Below are 12597 nucleotides of genomic sequence, written 5' to 3'. Positions count from 1 at the left end.
TGTGCTTGGTAATGTTGCTGGGAAGATGGTGATGAGCCCCAGGTATCTGCCTCCCGGCACGTGGTTACAAGTGTGTACCACTGCCACACCCTACTTTTTGTATTGATTCTGGGGAGTGAATTCTGGTCTTCAAGCACTGAACTGTCATGCCAGCACAATGCAGAAATGGTTTACTAACCAGAGACTTTTCATTTGATAACTTAGTATTCTTTTTAATGGTTTTTAAAAAACCCTGCTGGCCTCAAACTTACAGTGATCCTGCCTCAGTTTCCCAAGTGTTGGGATTTCAGCTGTGCACCACCCTCCCAGAAAAGGGCACCTTTCTTCCTCTGTTTTTGTGACAGAGCCCTGGCTGTCCTGGACTCACTGTGTAGACCACGATGGCCTCAAACTCAGAGTTCCACCTGCTTTGGCCTCCTGAGTGCTGGGATTAAAGGCATGCGCCACCACTGCCTGGCTGCCAGACTCTTATAATTATACATTGAGGCCCTAAGCCAAAGCACCTCAGAACATGACGGTGTATAGAGACAGGACCTTTCAATACAGTGGCCTAATCCAATATAATCAGTATCCTTATAGGACTGTAAGGTTGGGCAGATGTGGTCACAGGCCTGGCACCCCAACACTTGAGGTTTGGAGGTAGGAAGCTCAGAAGTTCAGGGCCAGTTTCAGCTAACCTGGGCTATATAAGGCCCTGACTGAATTCATAAACTGTGAGATGACAAGCGTGTGCCATCATGCCCTGATTGGATGGTGACGATGATGATGATGATATGATATGATGATGATGATGATGATGATGATGTGTGTGTGTGTGTGTGTGTGTGTGTGTGTGTGTGTGCATGTTTGCACGTGCACGTGTGCCCGCTCACGAGTGCTTTTTTGAAAAAGAACTCCTGGAGCATCAACATTGGGTGTCTGTGGTTGCACTTCTGGGGACTTAGGTATCTGTGACGCAGTATCTGGGACATAAAGTGATCCATCGGTGATCATAAAAGGAGGCAGGAAGACAAGCGGGTCTTGGAAGATGGTGGTGTTTGCGTGTTTCCTGGAAGCTTAGGGCCCAACTGGTTCAAGCCTATTACTGCCCCAAAGTCTCCTGACAGTATGAGGGGGCCCCACAGCTATCATGGTGGACACCTCTGCTTTCTGAGAGACTATGGTGCTGAGAGGTGTGCTGGGCTAAACGGCATTTGTGCTGACATAATCTGACCCAGTTTGTGGAGAGGTGGGATTGGGTGACAGGGGATGGGAGAGTTCTGAAATGCTCTAACATCAGCGTACCAACCCTGGCAGTGCTCACCACTCAGGGGACAGAGCGGCAGATGGGATCTTCCACTGCAAGGGATCCCTCTTCTGCCCTATAAAACACTAAGTCCCCGGTCTTGGCACAACCTCCAGTCCTGCAGAGACAGTCATCCTTTGCCCTGATTGAAGGATGATCTGCTTGGGTAGAGGGCGGGATTGTCTTCTGTTTACATATCACCTCTTTATATCCCGGTCTAACACTCTGGGCCGAAAACCTGGGAGGGGTTGGGGCACCACGCCCAGCTCTTTCCTTTGGTGAACCTTTCCTCACTCCCTTTACCTGCCTCCCTCCTTTCTCTGACACCCATCCAAGTAGGGCGTGGTCACTGGCTTACTCAGGGACTGAAGTTGCCTGTGACGACACGGAACCTCTAGGTACTTGTGTCTTTTGCTCTTTGTTCCCGTCAGTGTGCCACACAGGCTCAGTTTAGGTCTTCAGCTCCCCTGCCCAACACCCTCTCCCCTTCTCTAAGGACCTCCAAAGCAGAGGCCTTTCACTGTTTGCCTCACCAGTGTGTCCAACATCTACACACCAGACCCTGGAGTCTGAGTACCCAGGATACTGGGCAGCAGGACCATAGGAGAGTGGTGAGGCTGAGTTTACAGGCCAGCCCCACCCCCTCCCCACTTCCTGGTATAGAGGATGCCTCTGTGAATCTGTAAGGGCCTCCTTGGGCACTCCAGGAAGGGAGTTTGACTCCAGACCAGACGCTGCTCAAGTCCCGCCCACCTGCAGCCCCACTATGTCCATCCTCAGAGCAGATTCTGGCATTTCTGCTGTCACGGGAGGAGACAGACATCCGTCTCAGAGTCGGTAGACTCCCCAGCGGCCATTCAATTAGATGACACGCCATCCTCACTTCCTCAAGTAAGGTCACAACCTCAACTGGAGGTGCTTTCTCTCCTCATAGCCTCCGAGCGGAACATTCCTGCCCTGGAATTCTGTCCTCTGGTCTGCCACCCAGAACTCAGACAGCTTCTGTGAACCCTCCCTGTCCTCTCACATCCATAAAGAACGGTCCCTACTCTGCCTCTTGAGGCCTGAGCTTTGTTTAGAGCGTCCTCAATCCTGCCATCCATGTCTGTCTGCAGGCTTACGGCATTACTTCTTACCCGATGACAGTTTACCCTAGTGTCCCTCCTGCTTCAGGTCCTCCCACCTGAGACCTTTCAGTGAGAATCAGTGTCATACCAGGGAGCGAGGCAGGGGTTTACTCTCTGTAAGTTCTGCTCCTGACTGGCTGGAACCTTTTGGAAGGACCCTGATGAGACAGGGTGCCTCTTAGTGTACTTTCCCACCTGTGTTTCTTCTCCGTGTTTTGGCATGGACACCCCCCTTCAGTGGGCCACCACCGTATTGTCCCAGCAAGCAGGACCCTTGAAGACTTTAGACACGTACCACAGAAGCAAAGACGTATTTTTGATCCTTTTCTTGCAGCAGCAAAAGCACATCGGTCAACAGGACAGCGAGGACATCTGCAGAGACCAGCACAGGAAGGAGTATCTTAATGGTCACGTGTCCAGAGGGGCTCGGGGCAGCTCAAGCACCATGACGCTCCAGCTTCCTGTTCCTACAAGTCCCAATTCTACCGGAGATTCAGCGTCAGTGAATGCCAGAGGCTCTCCTCAGATGGCCCCTTCAGTGGCTCCTGCTCAGACTGTTCAGAACTCAAGGCCGAGCGTGTGTGTGTGTGTGTGTGTGTGTGTGTGTGTGTGTGTGTGTGTGTGTGTGTGTGTGCGGGGGTTTGGTGCAAGTGTTCTCAGTGGCTATAGGAGGTTGCAAGGTGCCCAGTGTGGGTTCTGGATACCAGATTTAGAGTTTTCTACAAGAGCAGCAGATGTTGCCATCTTTCTAGTTCCTCATTTATTACATTGCTACTTTGTGTATATGGCATTTACAGTGTTTATAAACTGTGTGTGTGTGTGTGTTTGCACACGCATGCGCGCACATGTGCACACTAGGGGTTGATATGGGGTATCTTTCCTGACCACTTATTTTTTGAATTTATTTATTTTCTGTATTATGAATTTGATGCTTCCACCACATGTGGGTCACAGGCATCTAACTCAGGTTGTTGGGCTTGCCAACAAATACCAGTGGAGAGTGAGCTGTCTTGTCAGCCCTCAACCTCAGTGTTTAGACAGGGTCTCTTGCTGAACCGGAAACTCACTCATTCGGTTAGGCTGGCTGGCCAGTTAGCTCCAGGAAGCTGCCTGTCTCTAGCCTACCCTAGCACTAAGGTTACAGGCATGTGCCATTAGGCCTGGCTGGGGGTCAACTCAGGCCTGCGTTCTCTTTGTTGAAATGGACATCTCTTTCTGCCCCAGGCCATATCGTGCCCACACAGATGCAGGCAGGGCTGGCCTGAGGCCCTCTGAATCCCAGGCCTGCTTGGCTTCCCGTCCCCGTATGAGGGTGTGAGCATCTCTTGCAGTAAGTTTTGCGCACGAGTGCTATAGGGAGCCCCTTTCTTCTTTTCTGAGACGGAGTTTCATGGCTCCTACTCTGGCCTCAAACTTGCTATGTGGCTGAGGACAGCCTTGAGTTCCCGATCTTCTTGTTTCTACTTCCCTAGAGCTGACTGTCGCTATACTCAGGTTTACGTGGTGTTGGAGATAGAAACCAGGGATCTTGTCTAAATTAAACACTCCTGTATCCAGTTCTCTGGACGCAGCCCGGTGGCTCACTCAGACTTGAAAACCTTCAAGTGTTGCAAGTTTGGTTGTGTTCCCATCTCTTCGCCTGGTGACGATCTAAGTAGAGCCCAGCGTTCTAAGATGGCGCCTACCACTCTAACACAGCAACCAGAACTCCAAGGTAGTGTCGTGTGGATCCAATATGAAACCCACTAGAGGTGGCCAGAGGCAGAACCTTACCTTTCAAGCGCCCCGACGTGGACTTCCAGCACAGGGTGCTGTCCAGGTGGAGCTGGCGCTGCAGCATATCCTCCTTTCGGAAGGTTCGCCCGTTCTTGAGTTTGCCGGATGACTTCGAGTCCATCTTGGCTACGATCTCCTTGAGGCGCTGGTCCTTCTCACACTCACTGACTTTGGCATCCACTTGTGAGATGATGTCTTTGATGAGGTTCAGGGCCTGGCTCAGGTCCTTGTAGTCCTCAGTGCCAGCTGTTACACGCAAGCAGAGGCAGTCCTGGGTTTTTGTGTGCCCAGATTCACAAGCACAACAGACAACAGAGGTCGATGTGCTGCACCTGGATCTATGAGGTGTGATCCCTGGGGACACCGCTCAGAGAAATTACAGCCCGCAATGCCACACTTAGCTAGTTTTTGGGTTTTTTTGAGATAGGGTTTCTCCACATGCCCTGGCTGTTATGCAACTCACAGAGATCCCCCTGCCTCTGCCTTGTGTGCTAGGACTAAAGGCTTGATCCACTATTCCTGACCTTTACTTCTGTCGAGACAGGTCTTGTTCCGTAGCCCTGGCTAGCCCAGAATTCAGTGTCGATCAGATTGCCCTCGAGCTTGCAGAAGATCTTCCTACCTTCACCTCTTTTTTTTTTTTTTTTTGGTTCTTTTTTTCGGAGCTGGGGACCGAACCCAGGGCCTTGCGCTTCCTAGGCAAGCGCTCTACCACTGAGCTAAATCCCCAACCCCTACCTTCACCTCTTAATGTTAGGATTATACGGTGCTTGGTTTCGAGTTTAGCTTTTGCTCAAATGCAAAAGTCAAGGTGTGGTGGTTCAAATGGCATAAACTTCCAGCGCACACACTCCTACCGTTATTGTATACAGATTTCCCTCAAGTTCTTTAGGTCTTCATAAAAGTTTCCTTCCACCTCCAGCATCAACCAAGAGAAGGCCTCTCCCACCTGAAGGACACAGTAGGTGAAGGGACTCTAGCCAGCCGGAACATGGCAAATGTGGCTTTGGCAGGCCTTCCCCTCTCCCCCATCCCCTCTGGCTTGCTAAGAACCATTAGATCACATCCCTAAAGCAAGCATTTGGCCACTTCCTCCCCCTGGCACTGACTACCAAGGTCCAGCTATCAAAGTACTGAAGTTCAGCAATCGCAAACTCCTCAGTGGCTGCCCTAATTAACCTGTCCAATTAAAATTAAACACCTCATCTGAATACATGGCTTCCCCCTTTATCTTCATAGACTTCCATTTGCCTGTGGACCACATCTGTTTCTTCTCTATTCACAAGAAGTCCTTTGTCCCTCCAGGAAAAATATCCTTTCCCCCTTTTCCTGGTTCTCGTCCCCTTCTCCCTTGTGCTCTATGCTCCTGTCTCTGTCTCTTATCCCTGCCCTTTGTTCCTCTGGGGAATAAATCTCCTTGTGCGGGGAACTTGGTCCTAGGGTGTCTTGAGCTGATACTGGCCAAACCTACCAGAAATATGGAAAGGGGTGGTCACCACACTGGGCCACCAAGAGTACCTGGAATGCTTTCTGACCTTTTTACTGTGTTCTCTGTGGCTATCAGCATGTCATCCTTTCTTTCTTCTGTTTGAGTTTTGAATCAGGATCTCATAATGTAGCCCAGGCTGGTGTAGCACATGTGGATCTTCCTGCCTATGTGTTGTAGCAATTTCCTCTGAACTGAAACATTCTATCCTGGAGGGAAGCTGTTAAAACTCAGAAAGTCAACAACTCACAAGTCTCAGGAAATTCCCTGAAACTCGTCATGGTCATATAGTTGGTCTCTCTAAGATTATGTAAGCAATAAGGATTGCCAAGGAGAGGAGACTCTACAATGTGTTTGGCTGTCTGAAAATTCTGCAGAGAATTCCAGTTATCTAGCTTTCTTGAGTCCTAACCCAGTCTGGGGTAGATTTTGGTGAGCTTTTGAGTCACCCCTTCTCCTATAAATAATTACATATCCATACTCTTCTTTTTTTTTTTTCCCGGAGCTGGGGACTGAACCCAGGGCCTTGCGCTTGCTAGGCAAGTGCTCTACCACTGAGCTAAATCCCCAACCCCAACATATCCATACTCTTAAGTACCCTCAAGAAAGTCATTGGCTCATTAAGTTGTACTTTGGTGGTAGGTTACATTGGTCTATTGTCAGTTCCCAAATCCTACCTGAGCTAAGTTGACATTTATTAATGCCATACATTAGGCCCCTGAGTGCTAGGAGAACATCTGTGCCACCGCAGCCAGCTCAGATCTTGTCCTGGCCATTTAACACCGTAAGACTTTCTTCTTTTCCTGTCTTTCTTTTTTCTTGTCTTGTCTTGTCTTTTTCTTTCTTTCTTTTCTTTCTTTCTTTCTTTCTTTCTTCCTTTCTTTCCTTCTCTCTCTCTCCCTTCCTTCCTTCGTTACTTTTATTTTAACGTTTAGATTTAAATTTTTACAATTTTATTTTACATTTATCGGTATTTTGTCTGCATGTATGTCTGTGCACCATACATATCAAGAGCATCAGATTCCCCAGGAACTGGTGTTATGTATGGTTGCCACCATGTGAATGCTAGAACTCATCGCTTCTCGGCCTTTTGGCTAAGATCAAGTGTAGAACTCAAGCCTGGGTTGGGTCCTCTGGAAGAACAGCTGTTCTCTTAATGGCTGGGCCATCTCCAGACCTGGAAATCATTTAATAACCCAGGAATCACCTTGGTTTCATCTAGTTCATGTCTAGTTTAGAGATCCTGACCTGGGACCTGCCTCAGCCCAGCATTTGCTATGGGCAGAGGCTCCCCCAGCTCCCCTCTTCCAGTGCTGAGGCCCGGTATAGAGATTACAAGAGGTAACTTGGCCAGTCCATTGGTAAACTCCAGAGTTGGTGGGCTGAGGCACCAATCCACCCAGACCCAGGGGTATAGCAGAGGGTGTTCCCACCTTCCGTGTTCTGGATGATGCGTTCCACTAGCACCGGGTACTTGGTTATACGCTGTGTGACCAGAAGGATACACTCCTGCACTCCCAGCCTTCGCACGATGGAAAAGTTGCCAATTTTCTGTGAAAGGGAAAACGAACAGCTCATTTTAATTTCTTCTTCCCTCTTCTTTAATTTTTCTTTCTTTTCTTTTCTTTTTTTTTTTTGGTATTCTTGAGACAGGGTTCTCCATGTGACCCTGGCTGTTCTGGAACTCAGAGATTTGCCAGCCTCTGGCTCCTGAGCTGTGATTAAAGGCATGTTCTACCACGCCTGGCTCTCCTTCTGTCTTCCCTCACTCCAATTTCTCTCCTCTCCTCTCCTCTTCTCCCCTCCCCTCCGCTTCCTCCCTCATCCTCAATCCCTTGTGTTTGTGTTTGAACCCAGAGCCCCAAGCATGCTGAACAAATACTTACTAAGCTTATCTAAAGACAGACAGATAGACGGACAGACAGACACAGTTTGATGACTATTGGCATGCACTGTTATGCCAGCTAACATGTTCCTGGGGGGGGGGGTCTTTGTGAGTGTGTGCTCACAGACCGGGAGAGGGCGTTGAGATAGGTATTCTTTGTCTCTCTCTTCACTTAGTTTTTCTTTTCTTTCTTTCTCTTTCCCTCCCTCCCTCCCTCCCTCCTTTCCTTCCTCCCCTTCCCCTTCCTCTTTCTGTCTGTCTGTCTGTCTATATCACCTATACCACCATGCCTTTTGGGATAGTCTCTCTTGAACATGGAGTTTCTATTTGTTGTTTGTTTTGTTTTGTTCGTCAAGCCAGATGCCAGAAAGTCTCAGTGGTTCTCCTGTGTCCCCCAACTCCACCGCAGGGCAGAGCTGAGGTTACGGGGGTGGGGGATGAGGGCAGGCTTGCTCTGGGACACAGACTTCAACCTGACGGCTGAGCAGCACTAGACCTGCTAAGTCACCTCTCCAGCCCCTTTTGTGTTTTTTTAAATACGGTGTAGATTTTGAGGGATTTTTCTGCATTAGCTGAAGCTGAGATTACAGACCTGGGCTACTGTTCGACTGTCTGTTGAGTCAGTTAAAGCATTTCAGGCCAGGGGCTTCTGCCCTTTCACCTTTGCTGTGACCCTTTTCTTTCTTCTATGGCCCCCAGATAGAGATTGCCTTCTAAATACAAAAAGGGCCTCAGGTGTGTAGGTACTCAGTAAAATTGTTAAAGAGGAAATTAAGCCAGGTATGGTGGGGCCTGTCTAAAATTCTAACACTGGCTAGGCCAAGGCAGGAGGCTCCTGAGTTTGAGGCTAGCCTGGGCTATAAAGCAAATAAAAATAAGAGTAGAAATATTAAGGGTACTGCAGTGTGCAATCCAACATCTGGACCTCAGAGCAGGAGGATCAGTAATTTTGGGTTACCCTGTGCTACACAGAAAATTATAGAGCAGTCTGGGCTATGCAGGTAAGATTTTGTCTCAAAATAAGAGGATAAAAGGCTCAAGACATGACTGAGTGGTTAAGAGAACTAAACTGTTCTGAGAAAGGCCAAGAACCTTTCTGACAGTCACTTTAACTCAGTTCCAGGAGATCTGAGGCTTTCTGGTGCAAATATATCCACATAAATATAAAAGTTAAAAAAAAAAAAAGAGGCAAGTTGAGTATGAAATTACGTTCCTGTAATCTCTGCACGTGGGAGGTGGCAGCAGGATGTCAGAGTCATTCTGGGCCACGTAGTGAGCTCAAGGATAATCTAGGCTACATTACAAACTGATTCAAAACAAACAAAAAAAGAACAAGAAAACAAGCTAACGGAAAGAAGGCAGAACCAGTTATGGACTAATTCTGAGGAACACAAATTGGGTATCCGGTGTGTATTCACATTTGTGTACACACAAACCCCGATCCTTGATCCTGGCTGATGCTAGTTTCCCAGAATCCTCTAGGACCAGACTGTCTTTCTGGTCACTCCTGATTTACTCACTTTGACTGAGAACCAAAGTGGCACTTCAACGTGTTTCCTGGGGGTGGCGGTGGGGCTCAGAGCAGCAACTTGTACTCTGCCTAGCATGCTGGACATTCCAGGGGGCTGTTTCCACTGCTCTCACGAGAGACGGGAATGTGTCAGCAAAGGTGACGCAGCTGCCTTATTCTTTTTTTGAGACAGGGTTTCTTTGTGTTCCTGGCTGTCACTCACTTTGTAGACCAGGCTGGCCTCAAATTCAGAGATCCTCCTGCCTCTGTCTCTTGAGTGCAGGGATAAAAGGCCTGTGCCACCACTGCCCGGCTCCCCCTAACGCCCTTTGAAGTCCCGGGTCATATATATAGCCCAGGCTGCACTCTCATGTGGTTTACGATGATCTTGAACTTCTAATCCTCCTGCTTTTACCTTCTTAGCGATGAGGTGACTTGGGTCTGTTTGTATGGTTTTAGTATTTTGTTCCTTCTTTATTCCTTTCTTTTTTTAAAACACATATTCACTTAAGTCTTGTGTGTGTGCCCCCATGTGGAGGTTAGAGAACAACTTTCAGAATTAGTTCTCTCCTTCCATCACAGGACCAAACTTAGGTTGTCAGGCTTGGTAACAGCCAAGCCTCTTTACCATCAGTCATGTCAGCATCCCAGGATCATGCCATAGGCAAGCCCTGAGGGTCACAGGGGCCAGCCAGAGGGTCACAGGGATGCTATAGCATGGCACATGTGTGTGTCCATGCAAACGCCCACACATCCCCTCGTGCCCACAGCAGTTTTGTTTGTGTGCATGCTTTCTGTCTTGTTTTTACCTTGATTAAGTTTTGAAACTTCTTGCTCTGCTGCAGCAGTAACTTGTAGTGCCCGACCGCATCCTTGTGGCCGCTACAGAACACACCGTATTTCTCCTTCATTCTCTCCCCGGTTTCTCCTGAGAACTGACGTGGAGAGGAGGTGGGAAAGTTAGCAGAAAACGAACTGTGACTGCTTCCGGCTGGCTGATCTGCTCATGCCGACCACCTGTATTTTCCCTGACCCCTCTCTCCCAGCACCTCCTTGGCCTGGAGCTTACTAGGTGCCTTGGTGCAAGGTATGAGGGGGTGAGAGAACTGTGTTGAGCTCTGCCTGTCCCTATTCTCCAGGTGCTTCTGGTCCACACTGTCAGGTGGCCCAGTCTACTGCCACACACTGAGTCCTACAAGCAAAAATCCATAAAGGCCTGGGCTTGTTAGGTCTTCAGCACAGCTCGAAGAACTAAGTAAGGCAGCATGAACCTGTACTTGCAGTGTTGGGAGGCTGAGGCGGGAGGGTTGTAGGGCTCCCTTGGCAGCTAAACAGCCAAAAGAGTCAGCCCTAGGTTCATTCAAAGACCCTGACCCAGTCTGGCATGGTGTGACACACCTTTAATCCCAGCACTTAAAAGCAGAGGGGGTGGGTCTCTGTGACTGCTAGGTCACCCTGGAGGACGCAGCAAGTTCCAGGACACCAGGGCTACATAGAAAGGTAAACAAATAAAAACAAGACAAACAAAAAGTAGAAAAGAAAGAAATAAACAAAGAAAGGAATGGGGCTGCCAAGAAGGCTCAGTAGTAAAGACACTTGCTCTTAAACCCGATGACCTGAGTTTGATCCCTGAGTCGACATGGCAGAAGGAGAGGACTGATTCCTGGAAATTGTCCTCTGACTTCCTCAGGTATACCATGGCACATACATGGTCACACATATGATAAATGACTATCTTTTTCTCTCTTCTGTTTTGGTTTTTCAAGGCAGGCTTTCTCTGTGTATCCCTGGCTGTAGACCAGGCTGGCCTTGAACTCAAGATCCACCTGCCCCGAGGAATGGGATTAAAGGTGTGTGCCACCACTGCCTGGTGCACTGTGCTAGGGCCTGGTGCACTGTGCTAGGGCCTGGTGCACTGTGCTAGGGCCTGGTGCACTGTGCTAGGGCCTGGTGCACTGTGCTAGGGCCTGGTGCACTGTGCTAGGGCCTGGTGCACTGTGCTAGGGACGGCACTCAAGGCTTTCTGCACGCCAGGCAAGAGCTCTACCAACTGAGGCAGATGGCTAGCTGAGGATGCGACTCTGGACAGTGTTTAGACATGCTTGATTGACTACCCTTCCGGGCTTGGGGGTTCTGAAGATCTGAGCAATGTGGACAGGAGCTGGCACTCACTGTGTGCTTTCTGGGAGGCTGGGCATGTAATATACCAGAGCCATCATCTTATCAGAGAGAAGGAAGACAGGGCGTGGCCCATCCTGGTCACAGCACCTACCTGCTGGACCAGGACATCTCCGATCTTCTGGATGACATAATTCCGATCACTGTCCTCCTCTAGGAACTCCTGCCGGCGCTCCTTAAGGCGGGCGAGGAAGTGGCTGTGCATGTCCAGTAAGTCGTCGGCGCATGGGAACAGGCGGCTGACTGCCTGGACGCTGAACTGCAGCTCCTCCTGCAGGGCTCTGGAGTATACTTTCAGCATGATCTTCAGCGTGCGCACGTGATGCGCCTCTGTCTGCATCAGCTCTGCCGGGACACAGGCGTGGGAAGACGCGCCTTACTCCCACGGTACTCACAGCCTCTGTAGGCCTGCGGCAGGCGGACTGACCCTGCTGGCTCTCCACCCAAGTCCCTGCCCCTGTGGCTGGCCCATATACATGCCAACACTCTCTCTCCTCTCCATCCTTTTCTGTGTGGTACATGTGTGTACATACATTTATATATATGAGCGCATGTAGATGCTGGGGGCTAAAGGTCAATGTTTGGCGTCTTCCCTGATTATTCTCCCTTAGGCTGCGCCTGGTGAAGCATGTTTAACCCCAGCATGCGGGAGGTGTCGATAGGTCTCTGAACGCAAGGGCAGCCTGGTCTACACAGTGAATTCCAAGCAATTCCAGGGTTACACAATGAATCTTTCTCTCAGTGGTAACTGGAGAGCTGGCTCCGTGGTTAAGAGCATTTGCTGATGGTACTCAATAAATAAAATAAATCTTAAAAAACAAAAAAAAAAAAAAAGAGCATTTGCTGCTGCTCTTGCAGAGGCCCCCGGTTTGATTCCAGTGCCCACATGGAGGCTCACAGCCACCTGTAACCCCAGCTCTAGGGCATCTGACATGCTCAGCAGGCATTCCTGGGGCACCAGGCACATGAGTGGTGCCCAGGCACACATGCGGGAAAAACACGCACACACATTAAAAGAAAAGTTTCAAACCTATGTTGGTAAAAGCGCTTATTCCCCACCTGACAATTTGAGTTCAGTCCCTAAGATCCATGTAATAGGAGAGATTCACCCCCAAACAAGTTGTCCTCTGGCCTCCATACCCGCACCATGGTAGTACACTAATGTATGCAGTTTAGCACCTCTCCTTCTGTGTATCCACATATGCAAAGCCCTCCCCGAATCAAGTTATGCTCTGGCTAGGCTGGTTCATGCAATGCTGATAGTTGTGTGTGTGTGTGTGTGTGTGTGTGTGTGTGTGTGTGTGTGTGTTGTGTGCCACGCGCCTGATGCTAGGGTCCAGGAGGAATGCA

The 12597-nt window shown here is 49.3% G+C and overlaps 1 protein-coding gene across 5 annotated transcripts in view; it reads right to left on the bottom strand.

Annotated features, from left to right (window-relative positions):
• Positions 1 to 12597, bottom strand: part of Arhgef18 (Rho/Rac guanine nucleotide exchange factor 18) — a 108040-nt gene that overhangs the window by 11645 nt on the left and 83798 nt on the right. For all 5 annotated transcript variants that reach the window (XM_063271243.1, XM_063271244.1, NM_001395655.1 and 2 more), the window contains 5 exon segments: positions 11342 to 11592; positions 9879 to 10004; positions 7108 to 7225; positions 4186 to 4434; positions 2708 to 2784 (listed from right to left, as the gene is read on the bottom strand). In XM_063271243.1, the coding sequence (XP_063127313.1) occupies positions 2708 to 2784; positions 4186 to 4434; positions 7108 to 7225; positions 9879 to 10004; positions 11342 to 11592 (821 nt within the window).

Source organism: Rattus norvegicus, chromosome 12 (genome assembly GCF_036323735.1).
Source record: "Rattus norvegicus strain BN/NHsdMcwi chromosome 12, GRCr8, whole genome shotgun sequence".
NCBI lineage: Eukaryota > Metazoa > Chordata > Mammalia > Rodentia > Muridae > Rattus > Rattus norvegicus.
The sequence above is the reverse complement of the archived record's forward strand: the minus strand, read 5'-3'. Positions and strand labels throughout refer to the sequence as shown.